Source organism: Pogona vitticeps, chromosome 2 (genome assembly GCF_051106095.1).
Source record: "Pogona vitticeps strain Pit_001003342236 chromosome 2, PviZW2.1, whole genome shotgun sequence".
Taxonomy (NCBI): Eukaryota; Metazoa; Chordata; class Lepidosauria; order Squamata; family Agamidae; genus Pogona; species Pogona vitticeps.
In genome coordinates this window covers 22,367,105-22,389,945 of record NC_135784.1, presented here as the reverse complement: position 1 = coordinate 22,389,945, position 22,841 = coordinate 22,367,105, and the positions used below count along the sequence as shown (strand labels likewise).

The following is a 22,841-nucleotide window of genomic DNA, read 5'->3' as shown; positions in this document are numbered from 1 at the left end:
CCCCTTAAAATCATCATTACGTGGCACTTGTCCAAGTGCTACTGAGGGCCCTGCAAAAAATAAAAAATAAAATAAAATAAATTGGATTACATTTCCCTTCAAGCCAAAAACCACGGGGGGGGGGGGGCAGAGCTGCTCATCATTGCTCTAACGAAACAATATGTACACTTTCTGTTCCAAATTTAGTTTTTTTAAGAAAAGGTCTGAAGGAGTAGTTTTTAAAAGTTAACGTGGGAACTGCTGTTCATGGAAAACACATTTCTTTTTAAGAGTTTTGTAGGTTCCACTAATATATCTGTTTTTAATGAGGGTAGGAAACAACAACACTAAATTGTTTTAAAAATATATAAGTCTACCATACTGACATCCTGCCTATTTAGCCAGAAATACCTAAGGTAGCAAACAGGCTAGCACACATGCAGCGATAAACATGTCATTACAGTATAAGAACACAAGAAGCAAACAAATAAAATATTAGCTACACTAACAATTAGCAGAGCAATAACCTACATGATGATGAGTCTTCTTTTTCTCTCATTCAAACATTTACTGAATTGAAATCAATTCTACAGAATTCAAAAACAACCATAGGAAGAGAGGCCACGTCCATTATTTCACTCCAGCATCTGTAAGCCATCTCTGCATTAAAATGAATAATTATATGCAGGCATATATATTTTGATTTATTTATTTATTTATTTATTACGGTCAGGTGACCAGCTCATAAAATATACATGGTTTACAATTTCTAAAGCAGTCAGCATTGAGAACTCCATAAAAGCAGAATGTGAGGGTTTGATATAAAGCTCAGTGTTGCCACCTGTTTTAGTTATAATTATCTCAGAGGTAGAATGCTTCTTCAACAGTGGAACATTTATTCTATTGTTAACAAATAAACTAGTGTCCTTAACAAACTCTTGAGTCTTTCTCTCCTTCTGCCAACAGGGCAGAGAGGGGCTTTCAATCGTCCAAAACAAAAAGGTTTCCATAACTGGCGTTCCAGGGTCCTGGTTGTTCAAGTGGGGTCCAGCCTCTTAAACGGGGCGGCTGACGGATCCGAAAGCAAGGGGCACAGGTGGTCGTCCCACTTGGTATCCCCCGGGCCGATCCAGCATCTCCCAGACTTTCTCCACTCCTCCATCCTCTTCCCCAGAGCTAGCCATTCACTTCTCTTACGTCTCTCCTCTTCTACCTTTTCCCTCTCCTCTCTAATCTTCCTCCTCCACTCTGTAGCCTCAGTTTCTCCCCAATATGAAGGTTGGATATGAATAGCAGACCTTCTTCGGTAGTCAGCTTCCTCCCTCGGCACTCTTCTTCTTTTCCCATTTGTCAGTCCACGGATCCTTTGAACAAATCCATTCCCAACCTGGAGGTAATGGTTCCTCTCTCTTCATCACTTCTCCTTGTCCCACCTCTCCCTCCTTCTCCCTCCTACCTGTCTTTCCTGCCTTCTTGGTCTCCTCCTCTTGTATTCCCATTCCACTCATATTCTGTACGAAAGACTCCTTCTCATGTGTCTTTAAGTGTTCATTTTCCCTCCCCCTTCTTGAACTGGCTGTATTTCACTGCTCTCATCAGTCCCCATCCCTTGACCGAGGAGGGATGGCGCTCCAGCGAGGGATGGCTTTGACTCGCCTCGCCACACAGAAAAATCCGGAAATCTATTTATGGAATACCAGCATTACAAAACAAAAACCAAAAAACACCGCACCATACAAAAAAAACCCAAAACACTCGGATGCAAAAAGAGTGCTGGGGGACAGAGCAAAAAAACGAATGGCTGTACTAGAAGGAGTTCGCTTCTTTTGCACCCAGGGGGTCCCTAGTTCAATCCCCGGCAACTCCAAGGAAGACTCTGAAAGGCTCTTGTCTGAAACCGACCTAGAGAGATGCTGCCAGTCAGAAAACATCAAGAGTAAACACACAGTATAGTGAGGAGATAAGTGTGCCTCGTGCATTTATCAGGCACACATTCCTGACCTCTCCAGATAGGGCTGGACCAGCATCTCTGACTCGCAGAGTCCGCCCAAGACATTTTGCTATCTGAGGTAAAAAAAGAAGGTGCTCCCCATTCCATGGTTAGAACCATCTTGCCTCAACACTGGTGAGCAGGGCTGTATCTGCTCTCCACTGAACTAGAGGGCAGCTGAGCAGATGTAGAAGAGACTACATGGCCCACACTGCTTTATCCTCGCTTTCATTCTGGCATTGTTCCCCCACCTCACCCCACCGCATCTCCCGATTGAGGCACATAGCACCTTCTGCCTGAAAGGCCGCTGTTGCCCAAGATCCTGAGAGGCTTTTCCAGTCAGTGTAAGGCAGTGGTTTCCAAATTTGAGTCACCCAGATGTTCCTGGACTACAACTCCCAGAAATCCCGGCCAGCACAGCTGGTGGTGAAGGCTTCTGGGAGTTGCAGTCCGAGAACACCGGGGGGGGGGACTCAAGGTTGGGAACCACTGGTGTAGGGCAAAGATCGAGAACTCTTGGTATTTTGGCTATTTATGGACTTTATCGCCCTTAAGCCCTGGTGACCATAGCTGATAGCAAAGGATTATGGGAGTTGTCCTTCAGACACAGTAGCGCCACTGAGCGAGTCACACCAATAGTCTCATCTTGTTCTTATGTTCAAAATAATTGTCAGGTCAACGGGCCTGCCACGCTCACACATCTACTTTTGCCCTGAGGGTGTAGGAATTCCACAGTCAAGACTCCTGATGTTTTAATTCTAAATTTAAAAAACCACGGAGAGACTCTACAACATACAGTAATCATAAAATAATGAAATTGGAAGGGGCTCATAAGGCCATCTGACCCAACCCTCCCTTTGATGCAGGAACCCAAATCAAAGCAGATCTGACAGGATGGTTTCCAATTTTCTCTTGAATGGCTCCAGTGTTGGAGCAGTCACCCCCCTCCTGAGGTCACTGGTTCCATTTTCATACTGCTCTAACAGATAAGAAGTTTTTCCTGATATCAGCCAAATTTTGGCTTCCTGTAGCTTGAGCCCATTATTACGTGTCTAGCACACTGGGATGATCAAGAACTAGGTTTGTCAGATTCATGGGTACCAAAAGGAGGGCATAGAAAGACAAAAAAGAGGAGGATGTATTGAATGTTTCATTTGAATCATTCCAGATTAAACCCGCAATCAATACAATTTTATTACAATAGCTGCCAATAAATGTCTCTTTGTGAACCGATCAAGAAACAGTCATATTAAAAAATAAAAATAAATTCAATGGAAGCTTTTTTTTCAAAATACCAAAAAAACCCACATTATTTAAACAGCCAATTGTACCCAAACCCACCCTGGCCCGACTGCGGGATCCCCCAGGTGATCGGCCTCTGCACAGGCTCAGAGGCAACCTTGCTAATCTGGAGGCCCAAATAAGTCTCCGGCGCAGGCAGGGGGAAAGTGGCGCCAGGCAAAGCTCAACAAGACAGCCTCCCCTCCCCTGGGGGTCATAAGTTCAAGGCTGGGGAGTGTGGGAGTTGCAGTCCCCAAAAGGGACTTTGAACACACAGTCTGGGCGCTCGCCTTCCCATTGATGCGCTCGGACTCTGCTTGCTCCTGCCTGGCTCGGTGGGCACATTCCACTCGCACTGCCTTTCTGGGCTCCCCGTGGGCTGGGCAAGCATGATTTAAAGATTTTTATCTTTGACTGCCAGAGGGAGGGCATTAAGCTAAAAAGAGGACATGTCCTCCTTTTGTCTGACGCTTGGCAACCCTATCAAGAACAGATCCTGACCCTCCTCTGTATCTATTATAGTCTTCTTTTCTCAAGGCTAAGCATGCCCAGGTTTTTCAGTCTTTGGTTGTTGTGGGTTTTTCGGGCTCTTTGGCCGTGTTCTGAAGGTTGTTCTTCCTGACGTATCGCCAGTCTCTGTGGCCGGCATCTTCAGAGGACAGCAACCTGTGCTCTGGTGTAGTCTGGCTAGGGCGTGGAGTATTTTCAGTCTTTCCTCATACTGCTAAGCCACAGAACAATGGCAGTAGGTTAGTTACTCATTTCTGCCATCACCATCTTATTTCCCTGATCTAAATTCTATCCTAACGTTAATCTGGGTCTACCCACACAGTAGGAAAAACAGGTATGTGCTAATTTAGGTAGGGCTGCCACATTACCTAATATGAGTCCCCTTATTGAGAGAAAGGCAGCCTACAGCCAAGACAAATATATAAATAAATCCTGGGTGGGACAGATTTTAGATACATCACCCAGTGTGTCTTAAGCAAAGTAGCTCATCCACATTCTAAACTTCAGCTATTTATTTCTTTAAATTAAGCTCTAGTAGCCCTTGTAAAATTGAAGACAGGAGACAAAGCGCCCAGTTACTGGCCAAAATCCTGTTTCTTAGCATAAGACAAATTGTAACTTCTGTTCTTTTCCTTTCTGGTAAAGAAGCCATCCCTGCTGAAATTCTTGGTGTGTATGTGTGTGTATATTTGTATGTGTGTGTGTACACGCACATACACCGGCTTGAGGTGGGTGGGGTGCACATGTGCACCCCAAAAATCATGGTGCCAGTGCTTCGTGGACCAGGAAGGAACAGACTGAAAATTAGGATTTGGTTTATGGTAGACAACAGAATCTGGACCACTGTTTCTGCTCAGTTGCTTCACAAGTAATGAGAAATAGGAGCTCATAGGTACATAACCCAAACTCTAAGAGGTAAATGCAACATTTGTGGGAATGAAGAGTTAATCTGAAGCATTTCCCTGTCTCTGAACGTTTCTATAGTTCAATTTCCGTTTTGATTTTTCCATGCTTTGTGAGGCAGGAGCTCCAACGGAAAGCTTCCTCACAGCCTGAGCGTCCAAACCTTCCCCGTGGCTTCTTTCGTGTTTCATGCGTGCAGAGTTTAGTTTGAAGCTTTTCCCGCAGTCGGAGCATTTAAAGGGCTTCTCTCCTGTGTGGGTCCTCTGATGGGAGACGAGGTGCGCTTTCTGAGTAAAGCCAGTCCGGCAGAAAGAACATTTGAATGGCTTGTCCCTCGAATGGGTCCTCTTGTGGACAATAAGATGAGATTTCTGACTGAAGCTTTTCCTACAGTGGGTGCATCTGTACGGCTTCTCCCCCGTATGGATCCTTTGGTGTTTAATAAGGCTGGAGCTCAAGCCGAAGCTTTTCCCGCAGTCCAAGCATCTGTGCAGTTTCTCCCCCGTGTGTATTTGCTGGTGTCTTCTAAGGTCCGGCCCCCGACGGAAGCTTTTCCCGCAGGCGGAGCACGAATGTGGCTTGAGCCCTGCGTGGATCCCTCGGTGTGACGCCAGGTGGGAGCTCCGATGGAAAACCTTCCCACAGTCCACGCATGCGAACCGTTTCTCTATCCGGTGGGTCCTTCGGTGTTTGCGAAGGTGAGAAAGCTCACTAAAGATCTTCCCACACTCCGAACACTGGTGGGGCTCTTTTCTGGTGTGGGTCCGCTTATGCTTAAGCAGAAGGACGCTCTGATGAAATACCTTCCCGCATTTTGGACAAGCCCTCGGTTTTCTGTCTTTGCTGCTCTCCTTCTGGAAAATGGCTTTGCCAAGGGCCTGGCCTGCTGCCTGGGAAGAAATGTGTTTCTCCTCTCTAGTCTTTTGCTCAATTTTCTGCTGCCTTTCTGATTTACGCTGAATGTGAGGCCTTTGCCTTCCCGATTGAGCCTGTTGCTGTCTCTGTTCGTTCCTCCTCAGGGGGGTCTCTTGACTTCCATTTTCCTTAGAATTTCCTGGCAGGAGATTTTTCTCTATTTCTGTTACACTCTCCTGCCCGTCGTCATGTGCTACAATAAGAAACAGTAAAGGTAAGGGAGAAGAAGACAGCAAAGTGAATGAAATACAGTGGGGTCTTGACTTAAAAACGGCTTGAGTTAAGAACATTTTGACTTAAGAACCACTCTCATAGGAAAATATTGACTTGACTTAAGTACTTAGATTTGAGTTAAGAACTGAAAAAAAACCACGTGGGAGGCAGGGAAAGTGCAAAATGTGAACTTTCAGTTAACTGTTGGCCAGTGAAAAGGGTGCCTGTCTGCTTCCTCACTCCTCCCAGCATTTAGAGAGTGGATTGGGAGATAGTCTTCGGACTGCCTGGTACTGCCTGGACTGTATTTTCCCTGCCTTCCCTGAACCTTTCTTGACCTAAGAAAAAAAGAAACAAAATATCCCCCTCTAGTGGTTGAAGGCGGAATAGCAGCTTCCCATTAGTTTCTATGGACGGAAAAGAGCAGATACGGATCAAATGGTTTTCAATGCATTCCTATGGGAAATGCAGATTTGACTTGAGAACTTTTTGACTTGAGAACCGCCTTCCAATACGGATTAAGTTCTCAAGTCAAGACCCCACTGTACCGATTCTAAAATCAAGGCTTGGTGAATAAATCCCTCTGAACACTGTAGGATTCTTTTTTTTTCCTGGCTAAAGATGCAGAGGGCTGTGCTCCATTTCAGGGGCCAAAATCTTGCCAGATAGGTACGCATGCAAGAAGGCAAGCGGCGTAACTCATCGTGGTTTCTCACTGCTAAGGAAGGAGTTCCTGGTTGGATTTTCAGGTGTGGTAGTGGTAAGGAAGTGGGGGAACAGTTGCTGTTCGTGAATTCAGAGGCTGCCACACAAAACAGCCTACCCCTGGTATATGCGACATAGATACAAATGAATTGTTTTTCCTTTGTCATGATACAGGACTGCCTTTTAGAGGAGCAGCCATAACTCAGGGTGGAGATTGCACATTTTTAATCCAAGACCCAGTGCTGGATGTATGCACAGGCTAATTAAGCTGCAACTTAGCAGTATCCAATTGTAAACACAGAAAATGAATTTGCAGATCAGTACCCATTTTTTTTAAATACTGTAATGCTATAGTAAAGGTTCAGGTAAAGGTCCAGTCGTGTCCGACTCTAGGGGGCGGTGCTCATCCCCATTTACAAGCCGAAGAGCCAGTGTTTGTCCATAGACAGTTTCCGTGGTCACATGGCCAGCACAACTAGACACGCCATTACCTTCCCACCGAGGTGGTACCTATTTATCTACTCACATTTACATGCTTTCGAATGGCTAGGTTGGCAGGAGCTGGGACAAGCGACGGGAGCTCACTCCTTTGCATGGATTCGATCTTATGACTGCTGGTCTTCTGACCTCGCAGCACAGAGGTTTCTGCAGGTTAACCAGCAGCGCCACCACGTCCCTTTTCAGGTATTATGGATAATACTATATTATAGATAACACTATAGTGCCTATTAAATTTGCTTGGGATCTCAGCAGATCCTTTATCCAATCCTGACAATGTCATCGGTACAATTCCCCTAGTTTTAATTGTCTTCAGATGACAAAACAGGGGAAAAGACTCTGGGGCCCAGGAGCTCCACCTAGACTAGGTCTGAGAAACATGTGGCCGCCCAGAACGTATATGGGAACAAGAGGGTCTCAAAAGCAGCGCAGGTGGGGGGGGGCCCTCCATGGTCCAGGAATGGATGTGTGCATCCCATGGAGGTCTGGAACTTGTGCAGTCGGAAGGAGACAGTGCCAGCCTGATTCACATTGTTGTTTATCCTACCTCTCTTGGGAATGTGACAATCTTTCCCTTCTGGAGAGCCCTGGGAGGAGGGGATCAAGCGGGTTCCCTTGTCTCCTTCATCAGTGCAGTTCGTATCGGAAGCGGCGATGGAAAGAACTGGTGCAAAAGTGAAATCGGAGAGAGTGAAAGAAGCCTTGTAATTTAATGCTGAATTTTTGCTGAACCGTTCTACATTAAAAAAAGAAAAGAAAATAGGGATGGGATTTTTTTGATTTCTTTGCACTACAAACCGAACACCTTTCTATGGTGGAAGGCTCACCTGGAGAAAGGCCTCAATTACATGGCTTTGAGGCTAAGCTCGGCCTAGCTCGGCCTAGCTTCCTGTTCAGAAAGAAAGCTCCCAGCTAGCACAGGAACAGGAAGCTCGGGTGCAATTAGACCAGTGGTTCTTAACCTTGGGTTACTCAGGTGTTTTTGGACTGCAACTCCCAGAAGCCTTTACTACCAGCTGTGCTGGCTGGGGTTTCTGGGAGTTGCAGTTCAAAAACACCTGAGTCACCCAAGGTTAAGAACCACTGAGCTAGACTAAGTTCAGCCTCAAAGCCTTCCCCATTGAGGCCTGTTTTCCAGGCGAGCCACATTTAGATGTCTGTCAGATGTCTGGCTCTCAGTTAGAACTCCCAGAAAGGAAAATTATGGAATATGTAGTCTAAAATCTCTGGAAGGTACAGTACAAGGAGGAGAGAAATGTTATAATGTCAAACTGAGATCAGCAGAATATGATAAGATGCACCCATGCTAAAATGTCAGAGGGAGCCATTCTTACCCAGGGAATTCACATTTTCGTAATTCTCCTGCATCACGTCCCTATGCAAGGCTCGCTGGTGAGGGTTCAGGAGTGCCCACTCCCCTTCTGTGAAGTGCACAGCCACCTGTTCAAAGGACACTGGCTCCTGAAAGGAGACAAAAACAAAACACACACACACACAAATCTCATTCAGTACAGAAAGAAGCTGCCTGGTCTTAATTTAGATAAGGGCTCATGAACACGAGAACCAAGGTCAGCTCTCAAAACCTGAGAGGCCTGGGAAACGCCATGAAGAAGAGGAAAGATTTTGAAGCCCATGAGGTGCGGCTCAAGACATTTTGCTGCCAGAGGTAAAGGAGAAGATGGTGCCCCACTCCTCCTACTTCCCGTCCCATCTGTAACTTAGCTCCTTAGGTGCCTTCAGCTGTGCCGCTTGATTGATAAAGTTTGAGCAGATGACAGAGGCGGTGGAGTGGAACTATAAATGGGCAAACTAATTTTAATTGGATTTAGAAGTCAATTCATTTTAATTTAATTAGCCGATTTTTAAACTTCATTTAAAAATTAGCTACATAACATTTCCTTAATATATTGCATAAAACATGATTTTATGCCTCACTCACTGCTCTTACTTCATTTTTAGTATTGCTAATGTTTACTGTACTCAGAGTGGCATTTGTTTGTTCCTTTTTAATATTTGTATATTTATTGTTTTTAGCTATAAATGCTGTCTTTTAATGATATAAGCCTCCTTTGTATACTCATTATTTTTAGCTTCAAATATTGTCTTTTACTGAGATAAGCTACCTTGGTATACTCAATGTTTCTAGCTTTAAATCTTATGCTTCAATGATGTAAGCTGCCTTGGGTCCTTTTTGAGGAGAAAGGCAGAGTAAAAATATTTTAAACAAGCAAATGGATAAACATTAATATTTCAAAACTCTGAAATTATACAGCCAACGCTTTTGTCTTCGTGGGTGGAAGAGGAAGAAATATACGTTCCCTTTGGAATCTGTTTAGGTTTCTGTGTCAGAGAATAAATCGATCCAAATCTGACAGCAGAAATAGCAACACAGAGAAGCTGGTTTCAGAATGTTTCAACCTTCCAAGACATTTTTTCACGGAGCTCACAGAGCAGAATAGCTCCAGAAGAGTCCACCCCTTTTTCTCATCAACTGCCACTGACAGTTTCAATAACTCACTCTGAGACATCAGTAGGAGAATGAATAAAATGTTTCATTATTTACATATTAAACAGATCAAACTGACAAACATGACTGCCTTTCAGCAACTGACCTCAACAGACTCAAAAAAAGGGGGGGAAAGAGAACAATTGGTTAGTGCTGGAGAGATTGACAGTCACCCCAGAAAGGTCCCTCCCAACCACACCTTCTCTAGGCAGCATGTGAGGTTGTAAAAACTCCAACATAATCCCCTGCTGAGGTTACTTCACTGCACTTATACCAGTGTATGTAAGCAACTGGATTCTGCCCCATGTCTCTGAAGCATGCACATGTGAACTAATCCCTCAAAAGCTGCCACAAAACTAAATCCACAACACCTCTTTCTTCATCTTGTTCTCATTTTGTATTACCCACCATCGTTTCTATCTCCCCAGCTAACACATGATCTCCTTTACCTGGGTCAGGTGTATTAAAGCTATTTTCTCTCCAGATCTTCTGCAGGAACAGAGAAATTTAGAATAGAAGGACTTTTTTCGGCATCCTAAGGAAGAGAGAACATTTGTCATATGGTAAACATTTCTTGGTTTGTATAATAAGAACACACAAAAAAAGAAAAGTTTTGTGGCACCTTTAAGATGAACAGATTTATTTCCGTGTGAGATCTCGCAGATCACAATCTATTTCCCCAGACACATGTGGGAACCCACAGTACCTCTCAAGTTTGAAGTACCTCTCAAGTACCTCTCGAGTGCTTTTTCTTTTTCCTCAGCACCTCACACATGTGACGTGCTGAGGAAAAAAGAAGAAGCACCTCTGAGCTAATCAAGTATAGCTCAAGACATTTTGCTTCTTGAGGTAAAATACATGATGGCGCTCCACCCTTCCCACTTCCCATCAGAGTCCTGACAAGTTCAACATGCCGGAGGAGGTGTAATCCACGAATCCTCTCATTGAAATAAATCTGCTAGTCTGGAAAGGTGCAACGAAGTGCCACTTTTTGTTTTGTTTTGGCTTTCATCATCCATCTGTCAGAGGCCATCTGTCTCTGAAATTAGGCTGTTTGCTTCTCAGAACGGGCAAGAAGTACATTACGAACACCAAACAGAAATTCCAGAACCTGGGAATGTTACTTTTTGGATTTCTTTCTCAAAACCCATCTTTGGACAAGATTTAACAATTGTTGCCAATAGTAAGTTAAGCTTTACATCAGGGTGGAGGACCTCCACAGATCCAGGGGCTGCAAATAGCCATTGTTTGATCTTCGGGGGCTACATCCACCCCAGGATCCCTGTCTCCATTTTTTTGTTTCTTATAAAAAAGTCTCTTTTTTTGTGAAAAATCCTTTAGTGCCCCAAAATATTATTTGTACATTTTATGTAGGGCAGTGCTTCCCAACCGGGAGTCCCCAGGTGTTCTTGTACTAAAACTCCCAGAACATAAAACAGAATTCTAGCTCCTGTCCTCTGCAGATGCCGGCCACAGAGACTGACAAAATGTTAGGAAGAGAAAACCTCCAGAATGCGGCCAAACAACCGGAAAAACCCACAACCACCACTCCCAGAAGCCTTTACCACTAGTTTTGCTGGCCAGGATTTCTGGGATTTGCAGTCCAAGAACATCCGGGTGACGCAAGGTTGGAAGCCACTGATGTAGGGGGCCCTACACATGCCGTGGGACCCTTGAAAGATGACCACCGTTTTCCATAATGTTATAAAACATTTGTCACTCGCATAAATCAGCATGGCTCTGTCCCGTTGAGAAATATTTGCATTTTCTTACCTGATAAGAAAGTTGGGCTTGCACTGTGTCCCAGTTCCAGCTCCAAAATTTCTGAGATTGGGAGGAGGAAATAAGAAAGATTTTTTTTAAAAAAAATGCTTTTGTTTTGCCTCTGCAGGTGTGTTTGTGTAACGGGGACATGTGTGTGTGCATCATGTTTTTCAGGTTACAGTGGGTGGTTTGGCAAGAGGCCGCCGCGGCCCAAGCTCTCCCGCTGCCTGATGCAAGGAGAAAAGCAGCCACTGGCACCTCTGAGTTGCCTCGCTCTCTTGTCATCATCATCCACCTTGCAACGGCCACCCATCCTCATTGTCATCCTGAAAATCTTGAAAAGGGTGAACAAGCTGAGAGCAGAGCTGGCTGCTCACAGCGCCCAGCACCATTCTGCCAGCAGAGCCGGCCAGAACCAAAACGCCTGAGTCTGAGAGGTTTCCCCCTCACCTTTAAATGTCAGCAGCACTTCCCGCAATACAGTCCTTTTTTCAGAAAACTGACTCATTCTCTCTTCCAGTTCCGCAAAGCGACTTTGAATAGGAAATGCTGTATTTGTCCTGCTGAGAAATGAGACAGGATTTTTTTAAAAAAGTTCCATTTAAGGCTGTGATGAAGCTTTTCCTGGTTGGCTAGTTAGCTCTTTCATGTGGTGATAAAATGAACAACAAACAAGAATTTATATCTCCCCTCAAATACCTAATAATAATCGTAGAACTGCAGAGCTGGAAGGGATCCTATAGAGTATAGTATAGTATAGACCATCAAAAGTCCAGCCCTATCAAGGAGGCCCAGTGGGGAATCGAACTCCCAACCTCCGGCTTTCCAGCCAGAGACCTAAGCCACTGAGCTATCCAGCATTTCTTAAGAAATGTCATTCAGGATTGTGAAGAAACATCGCATGGTATGGAGGACGTCAATTTTGTGTTTGGGTCGCTCATCCATTTCCCTTGTGACTTGCTGCCATCCATGGTGGCTTAGGGGTGCTGGGTGTTGTAGTTGAAAAACATAAATCTTCTCCCAACTGCATTTGTGGACTCAGTTGGGACTGGCAGTCACTGGGGAGGCCCAGCCTACAAGGGAAAGACTACCTGCTACCAGGCTCCCTCCATCTCTGGCAGACAGGCCTAGTGGGTAGGTAGTGGCCCTCTTCTGAGGGATGGGCTAAAGAAGTGAGAGGCCGCATGGCTCTTCAGACCTATTAAAATGCCAGCAGATGATGTCCAGCCTCTGCCAAGGAGGCACAGCGGGGAATTGAATTCCCAACTTCTAGCTTCTCAGATAGATAGAGGCCTAAATTATTGAGCTTTCCAGCAGTTTGCAGCTGTTACAATGAACTGAGATCTTTTTTAAACACACTTCCTGATAGGAAAGTATATGACAGTTTAATCTTAAAATATATAAACCGAACATAAACAGTAATTTCTAGATATGTGTGTAGTTATGTTTTTGAACTGCAATTCCCAGAATCCTCCAGGCAATATCCTGCTTGGGGAATTCTGGCAGCTGTAGTCCAAAATCGCAAATAGACCCATGTCAGGTAAATTCATGGTATTGAATCTATTCAGTATATTTTCTTTAGGGGTGGGAATATTTACTGTTTGGATTACAACTTGCAGAATCCCCAGGACAGTTTATTAGGCCATACTAGCTGGGGAATTTTTGGAGCTGAAGGGAAAAAATAGCTTCTCCAATCTCCGGTGGCTGTTTTTTTTTTTAATGAACTGAGCAAACCTTGTTTTGTCTGCTTGTTGCTGCTTTGAGATGCCCATTTCTTGTCTGTTTCATTCCTTTCTGAGTGATCCCAGTCAATTAGGGAATCACACGCTAGCAGCAAACAATGTCAGTACTTAATCACTGATCATATTTGGTTATGTACTGGCCCTGCTCAGAGCAAATTAAGACTATTTAGACTGTAAATAATGCTTCCTATATCTGTCACAAGCAATTTCTTTCTATACAGATCGTGAAAACCACTTGAGAACTGAGAGACTTCCAAGGTAACATCCCTCACAAAAAGAAACCGAAAAGATGGGTAGATATCTTGTCCCTCACTTTTCTTTAATCTGTAGTCAAGTCAGTTCTGACTTATGGTGACTCTTTTCAAGGTTTTCCAAGTAAAGAATACTCAAAAGTGGTTTAACACTCCCTTTTTCTGGGGATATCTTGAGACTGTGGAGCTTGCCCCACACCATACAGGCTGCCTTTTCCGAAAATCGAACTCCCAACCGCTGGTTCCTCAGCCAGGTACCTAAACCACTGAGCTATCCAGCCACCTTAGATTTATGATAAACCAGACATGCACACACACACTTTTTTCTGCTCAATCCTAGCCCATCTCGTGTCTCCAATAACTGATGGTCTAGGCAAGTCCCAACCTCAACCCAAATAATAAATGGATAGCAAAAATATTAGGCAGAACATACCTCTTCGTTCCCAGGAAGCTCTGTGGGGAAAAAGCGAGAAAGAAAATAAGGCTATAGGGCATGAATGAAAGGCCACGGAAACATTCTGACTGAGCTTTCAAGTCATCTTTTCCATTTAAAAAAATCATTTATTGTTGTTATTTGAAATTTGCTGGTCTTATTTTTGAAAACTTATTCTAAAAACAAGTTTTGAAGCTTTCCGTCCTACAAAATGAGCTCTCCAAGCCTCTGAGCAAATTGTTCAGTCTTTTATTTATGGTGGTCTTCTCCTCTGTTGTGTCACTTTGGACTAACGCCAACCCTAACAGGGATTTCAAGTTTTTATATGCGATGATGGCTTCAGAGGCCCCTTCCAACGCCATGATCCTATTACTCTATGTTTAAGGGGTGGTCTACCCATACCACACCCTAGTGAGTTTCCACAACTGGGCATGGATTTGAACACAGGGCCCCTGAGTTCTAGGCCAACTCTTTTTCTACTCCACCACAATGAGTCTCAATCTTCCTCTATTAATCTATACAACACACTTAAGTACCTTTGAAACAGATACAGTTTCTCTGAGATCATCCTTTCGCAGCCGGGGGCAATACAGAGAACAATGATAAACCTTAAAATGTTTGGCGATCAAGGATGTTGTTTATTTTATTTTTGTAAACCACTTACAGTAGTGTCCCACTATATTTATAATAATTCGTTACCTCCCCCCCTTTTTAAATAGAAGAGTGGGATACAAGTGAAAGAAATTAACAATCATAACGGAGGAAATTGATTGCTTTCACATCAAAGCAATCACTGGGATTCCTTACATTTGCAAGTGGCTTCTGGTTGCCGTCTACATTCTCTTGAAAAGTTGACCTCCTTTCGGGACCTTCCCAAATGGGCTGATCTCTCCTCCGAATTATTTCTCGCTCCAGCTCATCCAGACTCTGCAATACGTGTTCTCCTTGCTCTTCAAGGAACCTTTGCAGGTCTTTCCACTCCTGGGTGATAGTCTGCCTTTCAATGTTTGTCTGTCTCTGTAATGAGAACGGTAAAATCAGAGTTGTGTGTCCCAGGAAGCTGGGAACAGGTGGTCCTCCAGATGTTGCTCAGTTGCAATGCCCATCTGCCCCAGTCAGCTAATTGTGGGCTTTTATCTTTCTTTATTCTTTTAAGAGGTGTGTAAGTTGCCTGGAGTGCTGCCTTTTGAGTGGAAAAGCAGGGTATAAACCAAACAACCAGACGAAACAGTTGTTACGGTCGGTTTTGTTTTTCCACATTGTTATACTTTTGTACAATTTGCTCATCATTTTACATTCCTAGATCCTCCTCTTCTGGTTTAAACAAAGCTAAAATCTAGGATGAAGCTTGGGGACCCTTTGAGGCGTCTTCCAGCCCTGACATTCTTTCTTTCTTTTAAGATAAGGGAGCAGAATTCCTTTAGCCGTAATCAGCCAGGAAAAGTCTAAAGAATACTGTATATTAATACTGTTAGGTAACTATAACCAACAATCATGGTCACTGGTCCCATCTCATACTGGCAAATTGAAGGGGAAGATATGGAGGCAGAGACAGATTTCACTTTCTTGGGTGCCATGATCACTGCAGATGGAGACAGCAGCCACGAAATTAAAAGACACCTGTTTCTTGGGAGGAAAGCGATGACAAACCTAGACAGCATCTTAAAAAGCAGAGACATCACCTTGCCGACAAAGGTCCACATAGTCAAAGCTATGGTTTTTCCAGTAGCAATGTATGGAAGTGGGAGATGGACCTTAAAGAAAGCAGACCGCCGAAGAATTGATGCCTTTGAATTGTGGTGTTGGAGGAGGCTCTTGAGAGTCCCCTGGACTGCAAGGAGAACAAAGCTATCAATTCTAAAGGAAATCAACCCTGAGTGCTCACTGGAAGGACAGATCCTGAAGCTGAGGCTCCAGTACTTTGGCCATCTCATGAGAAGAGAAGACTCCCTGGAAAAGACCCTGATGTTGGGAAAGTGTGATGGCAAGAGGAGAAGGGGACGACCGAGGATGAGATGGCTGGACAGTGTCACTGAAGCGACCAAAATGAATGTGACCCAACTCCGGGAGGCAGTGGAGGATAGGAGGGCCTGGTGTGCTCTGGTCCATGGGGTCACAAAGAGTTGGACACGACTAAACGACTAAACAACAAAAAACCCAATGCCTACACACCTTTTCATATACTTCTTTCACCGATTCAACAGGCCGTGTGTTTTGTTTCACATTTGTAATTTGGGGTTCATCTGTTCTCTTGACTGGAGAAAACTCTTTCTGACATGATGGTTGGGGAGCAGTCATGATCTAATGCTATATAAAGATCGGTAAGCATATGTTCAGGCAGCCATTTTTTTTTCTTTCTAGCTCCTTTTTCCTTTCTGTATTTTTCTGTTATTTGTTGCCCGCTTCTCTGTGTTTTTGTTAAGTTCTGAATAAAGTCATCTGGCCACCCTGCACTTTGCTGCCATTTTCCTGGGCCCCACTGAGCTGGCGAGCTTTTAGTGGTTCTGCGTAGCCGCCACCACAAGAGGATGCCGGGCCAAATATTTCACAAGAAGCAAGTATTCATGTGGTGCAAAAATGAGGCCTATGTCAGTGCCTGCGGGCCTCTAAGAGGAGGGCATCCCACAACCAGGAAACAAGTCTCTCTTTCCTTATTTCCAAAATGTAAAAATTGTGCCTACCATTGCCGCAGTAGGAGTGGAAACCAAAAAAATATAAATGAATGACACCAAACCCTGACAGTAGAAAAGTTATCGCAGACTTCCGAGCTATTGCTCTAAATGTTTGGGAATGCTCATCTATGCCTTCATCCTATCCCTTCATCCTGTAAATCTGCCACTATCAGTGTCCAGAATTTCAGAGATTCGTTGTCTTTCTAAGACGCTTACCAGTAAATCCTCACTTTTCTTCAGAGACTCCGCCTTCATTTCTTCTGTCTCTTCATTCACACTGTCAGGCAGCACCTGAAGGTCCAAGCAAAGGCTCTGAATGTTTCGTGAAGGGACAAAATCCTATTTTTAAAATTTTTATTCCCTATGAACTATAACATAGGGTGTGATCCCACAGGGAAGGAGAATGCAATTTGGACCCCTTGTGAAGCGATGCCGTGTGATCTATTTCCCACTGATCACACAATACACAGGGGAATGAACTTCTGCCCAACCCCAATGTGTGCACAAGTTGGACCATTTTGGACCTTATTTATTTATTTATTTATTTGGCCATCTAATGAGTACTTTGGCCATCTAATGAGAAGAAAAGACTCCCTGGAAAAGACCCTGATGTTAGGAAGGTGTGACGGCAAGAGGAGAAGGGGACGACCGAGGATGAGATGGCTGGACAGTGTCTGCGAAGCAACCAACATGAACCTGACACAACTCCGGGAGGCAGTAGAAGACAGGAGGGCCTGGCGTGCTCTGGTCCATGGGGTCACGAAGAGTCGGACACGACTAAACGACTAAACACACACACACACATTTATTTTTATTTATTTTATTTATATCCCACCTATCTGGTCAGTTAAGACCACTCTCACTTCTCTACATGTATGATAGATAAGCAAAATATTTTGGTCCAGCTGGAGGGCTTTGGGGAGGGGCAGGCTGAAGTGATTTCCCCAGCAGAAGGAAGGGCACTTTCAGGAAGACCGCTCCCAACAAAGCAACCTTTTCCAATACAATTAGATGTATGTTTTTACAACTATCTGATCACCACCCACAGACAAAACAAAGCTAAGATATACCAGAAGACATGGAACCACCACCTTCTCAAAACTCAGTATTATTTCCAGGTGATCAAGTCAGCCACTTTCATGTAAGCACAATGAGGTGAATCTGCTCTTTCTGCGCCAATGCCAGCAGTTTGCAATTTCCTGCCATCGTTCAAAATTCTCATGGAAGGATTGCAGGGGTTTATCTGGAAGTGGCCTTCCTCAGCTAGGGGCAGTGCAACATTGTATACTGTGGTGGGAGATCTCCAGAGATCTGGGATCCAAGTATAGTAGGACCCCCTTATCTACAGGATCAACATCCACAGATCCACTTACCCATAGTCTGAAAAATAATTTTTAAAAATACAGTGGTGCCCCACATAGCGACGATAATCCGTTCCGGATAAATTGTTGCTATCCAGAATCGTCGCTATACGGGGCAAAAAACCCATAGGAACACATTAAACCCTGTTTAATGCATTCCTATGGGGAAAAAACTCACCGTTATGCGAAGATCTTCCATCCGGCCGCCATTTTCGCCGCCTTGGTAAGCGAGGGAACCGTGCGAAAACGCTACGGGCGGCCATTTTGTTGACCCGGCAGCCAATTTGGAACTGCCAATCAGCTGTTGGCAAAACATCGCAATGCAATGTTTTGCCATTCTAAACATCGCAATGTTTAGAATGGCAAAACAATGTTGCAATCGCAAAATCCGCATCGCTATGCGGATTTGTCGTTAAATGGGGCGCTCATTATGCAAGGCACCACTGTATTCCAAAAAAGTATACTGTATTCCCATTTTGTAATTACCAGAACTGGCCACTAGATGGATCCAGAGACCAAGCTATGCATAGTGTTCACTTTTATACAGTACAGTAATAGCATTTGCTATAATCCGCATTTTTCAGCATCTGCGGGGGCAGGGGCTGGAACCAATTCCCTGTGGATAGGGGAACCTACTGTATGTACAGCAAAACTCCAGCATTAGCCTCATTTTCTTTTTTGAACACATCAGAGTTACTCACTTCTGCACCTGAAATGCAAGAGGTTTGTGCACCTGCTGTATCGCTACAGCCTTCACCTTTTCACCTGAAGGGATGCAAATGGGATCAGCTTCATCTCTGAGACATGCAAGAGTTGCATCAGCAGCTGGCAAAGCTCCCCCTCCCACCTGCTGTTTGTAAATGGGGAAGAAGTCCACCTAGCACTGATAGTCTCACTGAAGAATATCACCAGTCTGTTCCTTTTCTGTTGCTTTCACCCCTGCTTTCGATAAACCCTTACCCAAGTTATAGTGCGTTCCATTTCGCTGTCAGAATTCCAGGAAAAGATAAGAAGATTTCTAGTTAGAAAGATGGACTGGATGTACAGCCTGTCTGAAAGAGAAGATGAAAAATAAGAAAAGAAATAGGGTAGGATTTTAAAAAGTATACCAAACAGTAGGCTCTTGAGATACATCAGGAAACATAAGCCCACCATCATGAGCTTTTATATAGACCAATTATTCCCAGCCTTGGGTTCACATTCTTGGACTACAACTCCCAGAAACCCTTGCTAATCCAGCTAGCAATGAAGGCTTCTGGGAGTCCCAATCCAAGAATGTTTGGAGACCCAAGGTTGGGAATTATTGATATACAGTAGATGACAATGGTTATATATACTTTTTATGGCTGATGGCTACTAGCTGTGCAACATGTGTCACCCTTCAGTAGGATTGCCAGTTAGCAATTTACCATTCCTTAAGATTTCAGGACCCGGCAGGTGGGAGACATGTGATTAGATTAATTAGATTAGATCTAGCTAATCTGACAGTGTCACCAATGCCCACAACACAACTCTGAGTGGTGAACAGTGACTAGGTAACAACTTCCCAGTCAAATCCCTGGTTGTGCACCCGTCGCATGACCTGGCATATGACCAGGAATTCGGTCGGGGACTCGTTCACCTCTGAAAGCGATGCCATTGCAGTTGTAGCAAATATAAATGTTGGGTTGGACTCTGGCTGTGATACCTGTAGGTGTGTCTGTGTATTACAATGAGACAAATTGTATGGATGTTCTGCATTGCATCTGGGACAAATACAGTGGGGTCTTGACTTTAGAACTTAATCCGTATTGGAAGGCGGTTCTCAAGTCAAAAAGTCTGTAAGTCAAGTCTCCATTGACCTACAGTGCATTAAAAACCGATTAATCCCGTAACAGGCCATTTTTGTTCCATTTTAGTTTTTTTCTGGTCTGTAAGTCAAATCTCAGTCTGCAAGTCAAACCTAAATTTTGCGGTCAGAGAAGTCTGTAACTCAAAAAGTCTGTAAATCAAGCCGTCTGTAAGTCAAGGGTCCATGTAATATGAACACAACAAACATACACATATCTTTATGCCAGGCCAATGATTTTCCTGTCACGAATCAGGAGTGAGGAAGAAATGGGTCCGCAGGCATTAAACCAGGGGCTGCTCATGAGCTAGGACCTTACCCCGAAATTGGGGTAGGGAAGAGATCTCCCTGCCTGAATAACAAGCCATCTATGCAACAATGCTGTCAACATATATGCACAAATCAAACTTTTCCCTCACCCACAATTGCTTGCCCTGACACTTCGCTTTTTCCCCAGAGACCCACTGCAATTTTCTCCGGCTTCCTCTGTTCCCCTAAGACCTATTAGGAGATGACGAAAGGACTCTGATGAAGAAGAGATCAGTCTGAATTCATAATTGGATGTGGGGCGGTGAGGGAAGTGCAGACTTCAGGAATATGCTGTATTATTCATCTGTTGTAGCAAAGACTTCAAAAGCATCTTATGGAGCCTGAAGTTTCATTAGGTATAAATTTTTGTGGACTACAGCCCCCCAGCGTTGGAAGAAAAAAAAACTTGCTGGGGTCTTACCATCACCCTTGGGAGTGTTTGTAGATCTGAGATCTGGGGGTGAAAAGGAGGTGGCGCCAGATCCATACAAGATATATTGGGCAGGGCCAGCCTCATAAGGTTTTGGTGTTTTTGAGTTTTTTGCCCGGTACACAACAGAAAATGCTCCCCCACTTCTGAAACTCAAGGTGCATACTACCCAAGAACAATAACATTATTATGAAAACAGAAGTTGTGTGGTCCTTGTACAAAATCGAAAAAAACCAAAACAAAACACCAAGGCCTGCTAAAACTTTTATTGCTCCAGGCAAGCTTTTGGGCCCAACAAGGCTCTTTATCTGAGGCAGAAGAACCTAACATCCACCCTGACCTGATGCTGCAGCATCAAGAGCCACGTTAAAATAATGTCCCAAAATGGAGACTGCAAAGCCTGTTGCATCCGCGGGAGGGATCAAGTTTCTCCTCAGACCAGGTGAGAGAAATGGCTTTTCTCCATCTTTAGGGACAAAAGGTTGCCTAAATAAGCTCCTGTTTGGCTGGAAGGGGAGGCGACACCGCTTTTCAAACTTGATCGGTCCGGATTATTATGGCACCTGTTACAGATTATCCCCTAACCTTTTCTCCCGATCCTAGCCAGTAAAAGACACCAAAAATTTAATTTATCACTAACGTCCTCCTGGCTTTTCAGAGAGCTGACCCAGACTATTTTGCCGCCTGAGGCGCTGGCGCACACAACACACACACACACACACTCACTCACACTCTCTCTCTCTCTCTCTCTCTCTCTCTCTCTCACACACACACACACACACACACACACACACACACACACACACACACACACCAAATTCCCAAATTGATACTAAAAAACAATTCATTTCTTTCACCAGAAACAGCGCATCCTTATCCTTCCGTCCTGCACGGTCCCATCCTGATGCTGAGCATTTTGGAGTTTAAAAATAAAAGAAATCAATATATCCACTCCTCTCGCAGAGTTTGGACACGCTTCTTCGTGGGACTTCAGCTTCCAGAACTCTTTCCAAAACCCCGGCCAGCCGCTCCTCTTCCTACCGGACAATAGACACGGATTGGGATCCTCGACGGGGAGGCGCTTTGTTCATTCACACGTGCGCTTGGCTGCCCTTGCGCTATCTTCCAGCGGCTGATGGTGATGGAGAGAAGAAGCATCCGCTCTTTTGCTTCGAAGGGGAAGAGGGGGGGAGGGAAGGGGGCCCCGGATTGCACTTGGTGACGCAAATCGTGGGAAACTCCGTATTTCTTTCTCCGAAGTAAAACACCGGGGGGGGGGAGACGGGGAGAGAGAGAGAGAGAGAGAAGTCTCTTTCTCTCTCAGGATCTTATACAGCCCTCTTGTGGCCACACGGACGCAGTCAATGCTAATCCAGCCGCATTGGGGCCAAAAACGCCAACCACTAGACTACACTGCTACCTCAGCTGCATTTTCTTCCCTACTTCCCCAACAGGGACAGCACAGCAACCCACTAGGCAGATCTACCTTGGGAAGCAATACGACCTTGTGGGCATGATTCCCAGTGATTCTAGTTCTCATTGAGGTTCAGAGATGTTTTTACATCCCCACCCCACCCCTCCGGGAATTCCAGCGTATTGAGGATTATCAGCTGACGGGGGGGGGGAATAGTTTCCTTTGAAATGTGGCGCTGGAGGAGAGCTTTGCGGGTACCCTGGACTGCTAGAAAGACAGACTAGTGGGCCCTAGAGCTAATCAAGCCTGAACTAGATCTGGAGGTTAAAATATTGATACTGGAGCTACCCTGCTTTGGGCACGTCGTAAGAAGGCGGGATTCTCTGGAAAAGACAATAATGCTGGAAAAAGTGGAAGGAAGCAGGAAAAGAGGAAGACCAAATACGTGATGGACTGATTCCCTAAAGGAAGCCCCAGGCTTGAGTTTTCAGGAGCTAAGCAGGGCGGGGGGGAGGGGAAGGCAGAACATGAAGCAGATCTTTTTCTGGAACTCTCTGGCTTTTTCCAGGACCTTGGAATTGTTGTAGATCATAAGCTAATCTTTACACCCCCACATGATGCATACAGGCCTGTTTCTTCTGCCCCATCAGCGACCCTTCCCACTCCATTACCCTTGGAGGGCTGAGTGGCAGAACCCTTGAGATCCCCACTTCTTTTCCCAGAAGAGGCTAAGAGGATCCTGGTAGCAGAGGAGATGGACATGATGATTGCTGTATTCGCGAAGGCTTTCCTGGCTGGGATCTAATGGTCGCCTCCCAAGCCAACGACACCAGAGCCCAGAGTGCTGTCCTCTGAAGATGCCGGCCACAGAGACTGGCGAAACGTTAGGAAGAACAACCTTCAGGACACGGCCAAAGAGCCCGAAAAACGCACAACAACCATTATGATTGTTCTTTTTCGCTTTCTTGGAAGAAAAAAAAAGCCTATCTCACTGACAAGAAAGCTTCCAATTTATTTCCATCTCGCCTTCCTTGATACTCCATACGATTGAAAGTCCCCCTTCTCTAGGCTCGGAGGGGGGGCAGTGGTTTCTAACCTTGGGTCCCCAGAGGTTCTTGGACTACAACTCCCAGAAAT

The 22,841-nt window shown here is 44.7% G+C and overlaps 1 protein-coding gene across 1 annotated transcript in view; it reads right to left on the bottom strand.

Moving 5' to 3' along the window:
• Positions 1–4,558: 4,558 nt before the first annotated feature.
• LOC110090644 (uncharacterized) overlaps positions 4,559–22,841 on the bottom strand; it is a 28,399-nt gene continuing 10,116 nt past the window's right edge. Inside the window, exons 5-15 of the mRNA XM_078386826.1 lie at positions 21,148–21,371; positions 18,684–18,771; positions 16,579–16,653; positions 14,498–14,707; positions 13,691–13,710; positions 11,715–11,827; positions 11,274–11,324; positions 9,950–10,035; positions 8,329–8,455; positions 7,542–7,658; positions 4,559–5,771 (exon numbers count right to left, since the gene is read on the bottom strand). Coding sequence (XP_078242952.1) covers positions 4,705–5,771; positions 7,542–7,658; positions 8,329–8,455; positions 9,950–10,035; positions 11,274–11,324; positions 11,715–11,827; positions 13,691–13,710; positions 14,498–14,707; positions 16,579–16,653; positions 18,684–18,771; positions 21,148–21,371 — 2,178 coding nt within the window. The 3' untranslated portion in view covers positions 4,559–4,704. The remainder of the gene's footprint in view (positions 5,772–7,541; positions 7,659–8,328; positions 8,456–9,949; positions 10,036–11,273; positions 11,325–11,714; positions 11,828–13,690; positions 13,711–14,497; positions 14,708–16,578; positions 16,654–18,683; positions 18,772–21,147; positions 21,372–22,841) is intronic.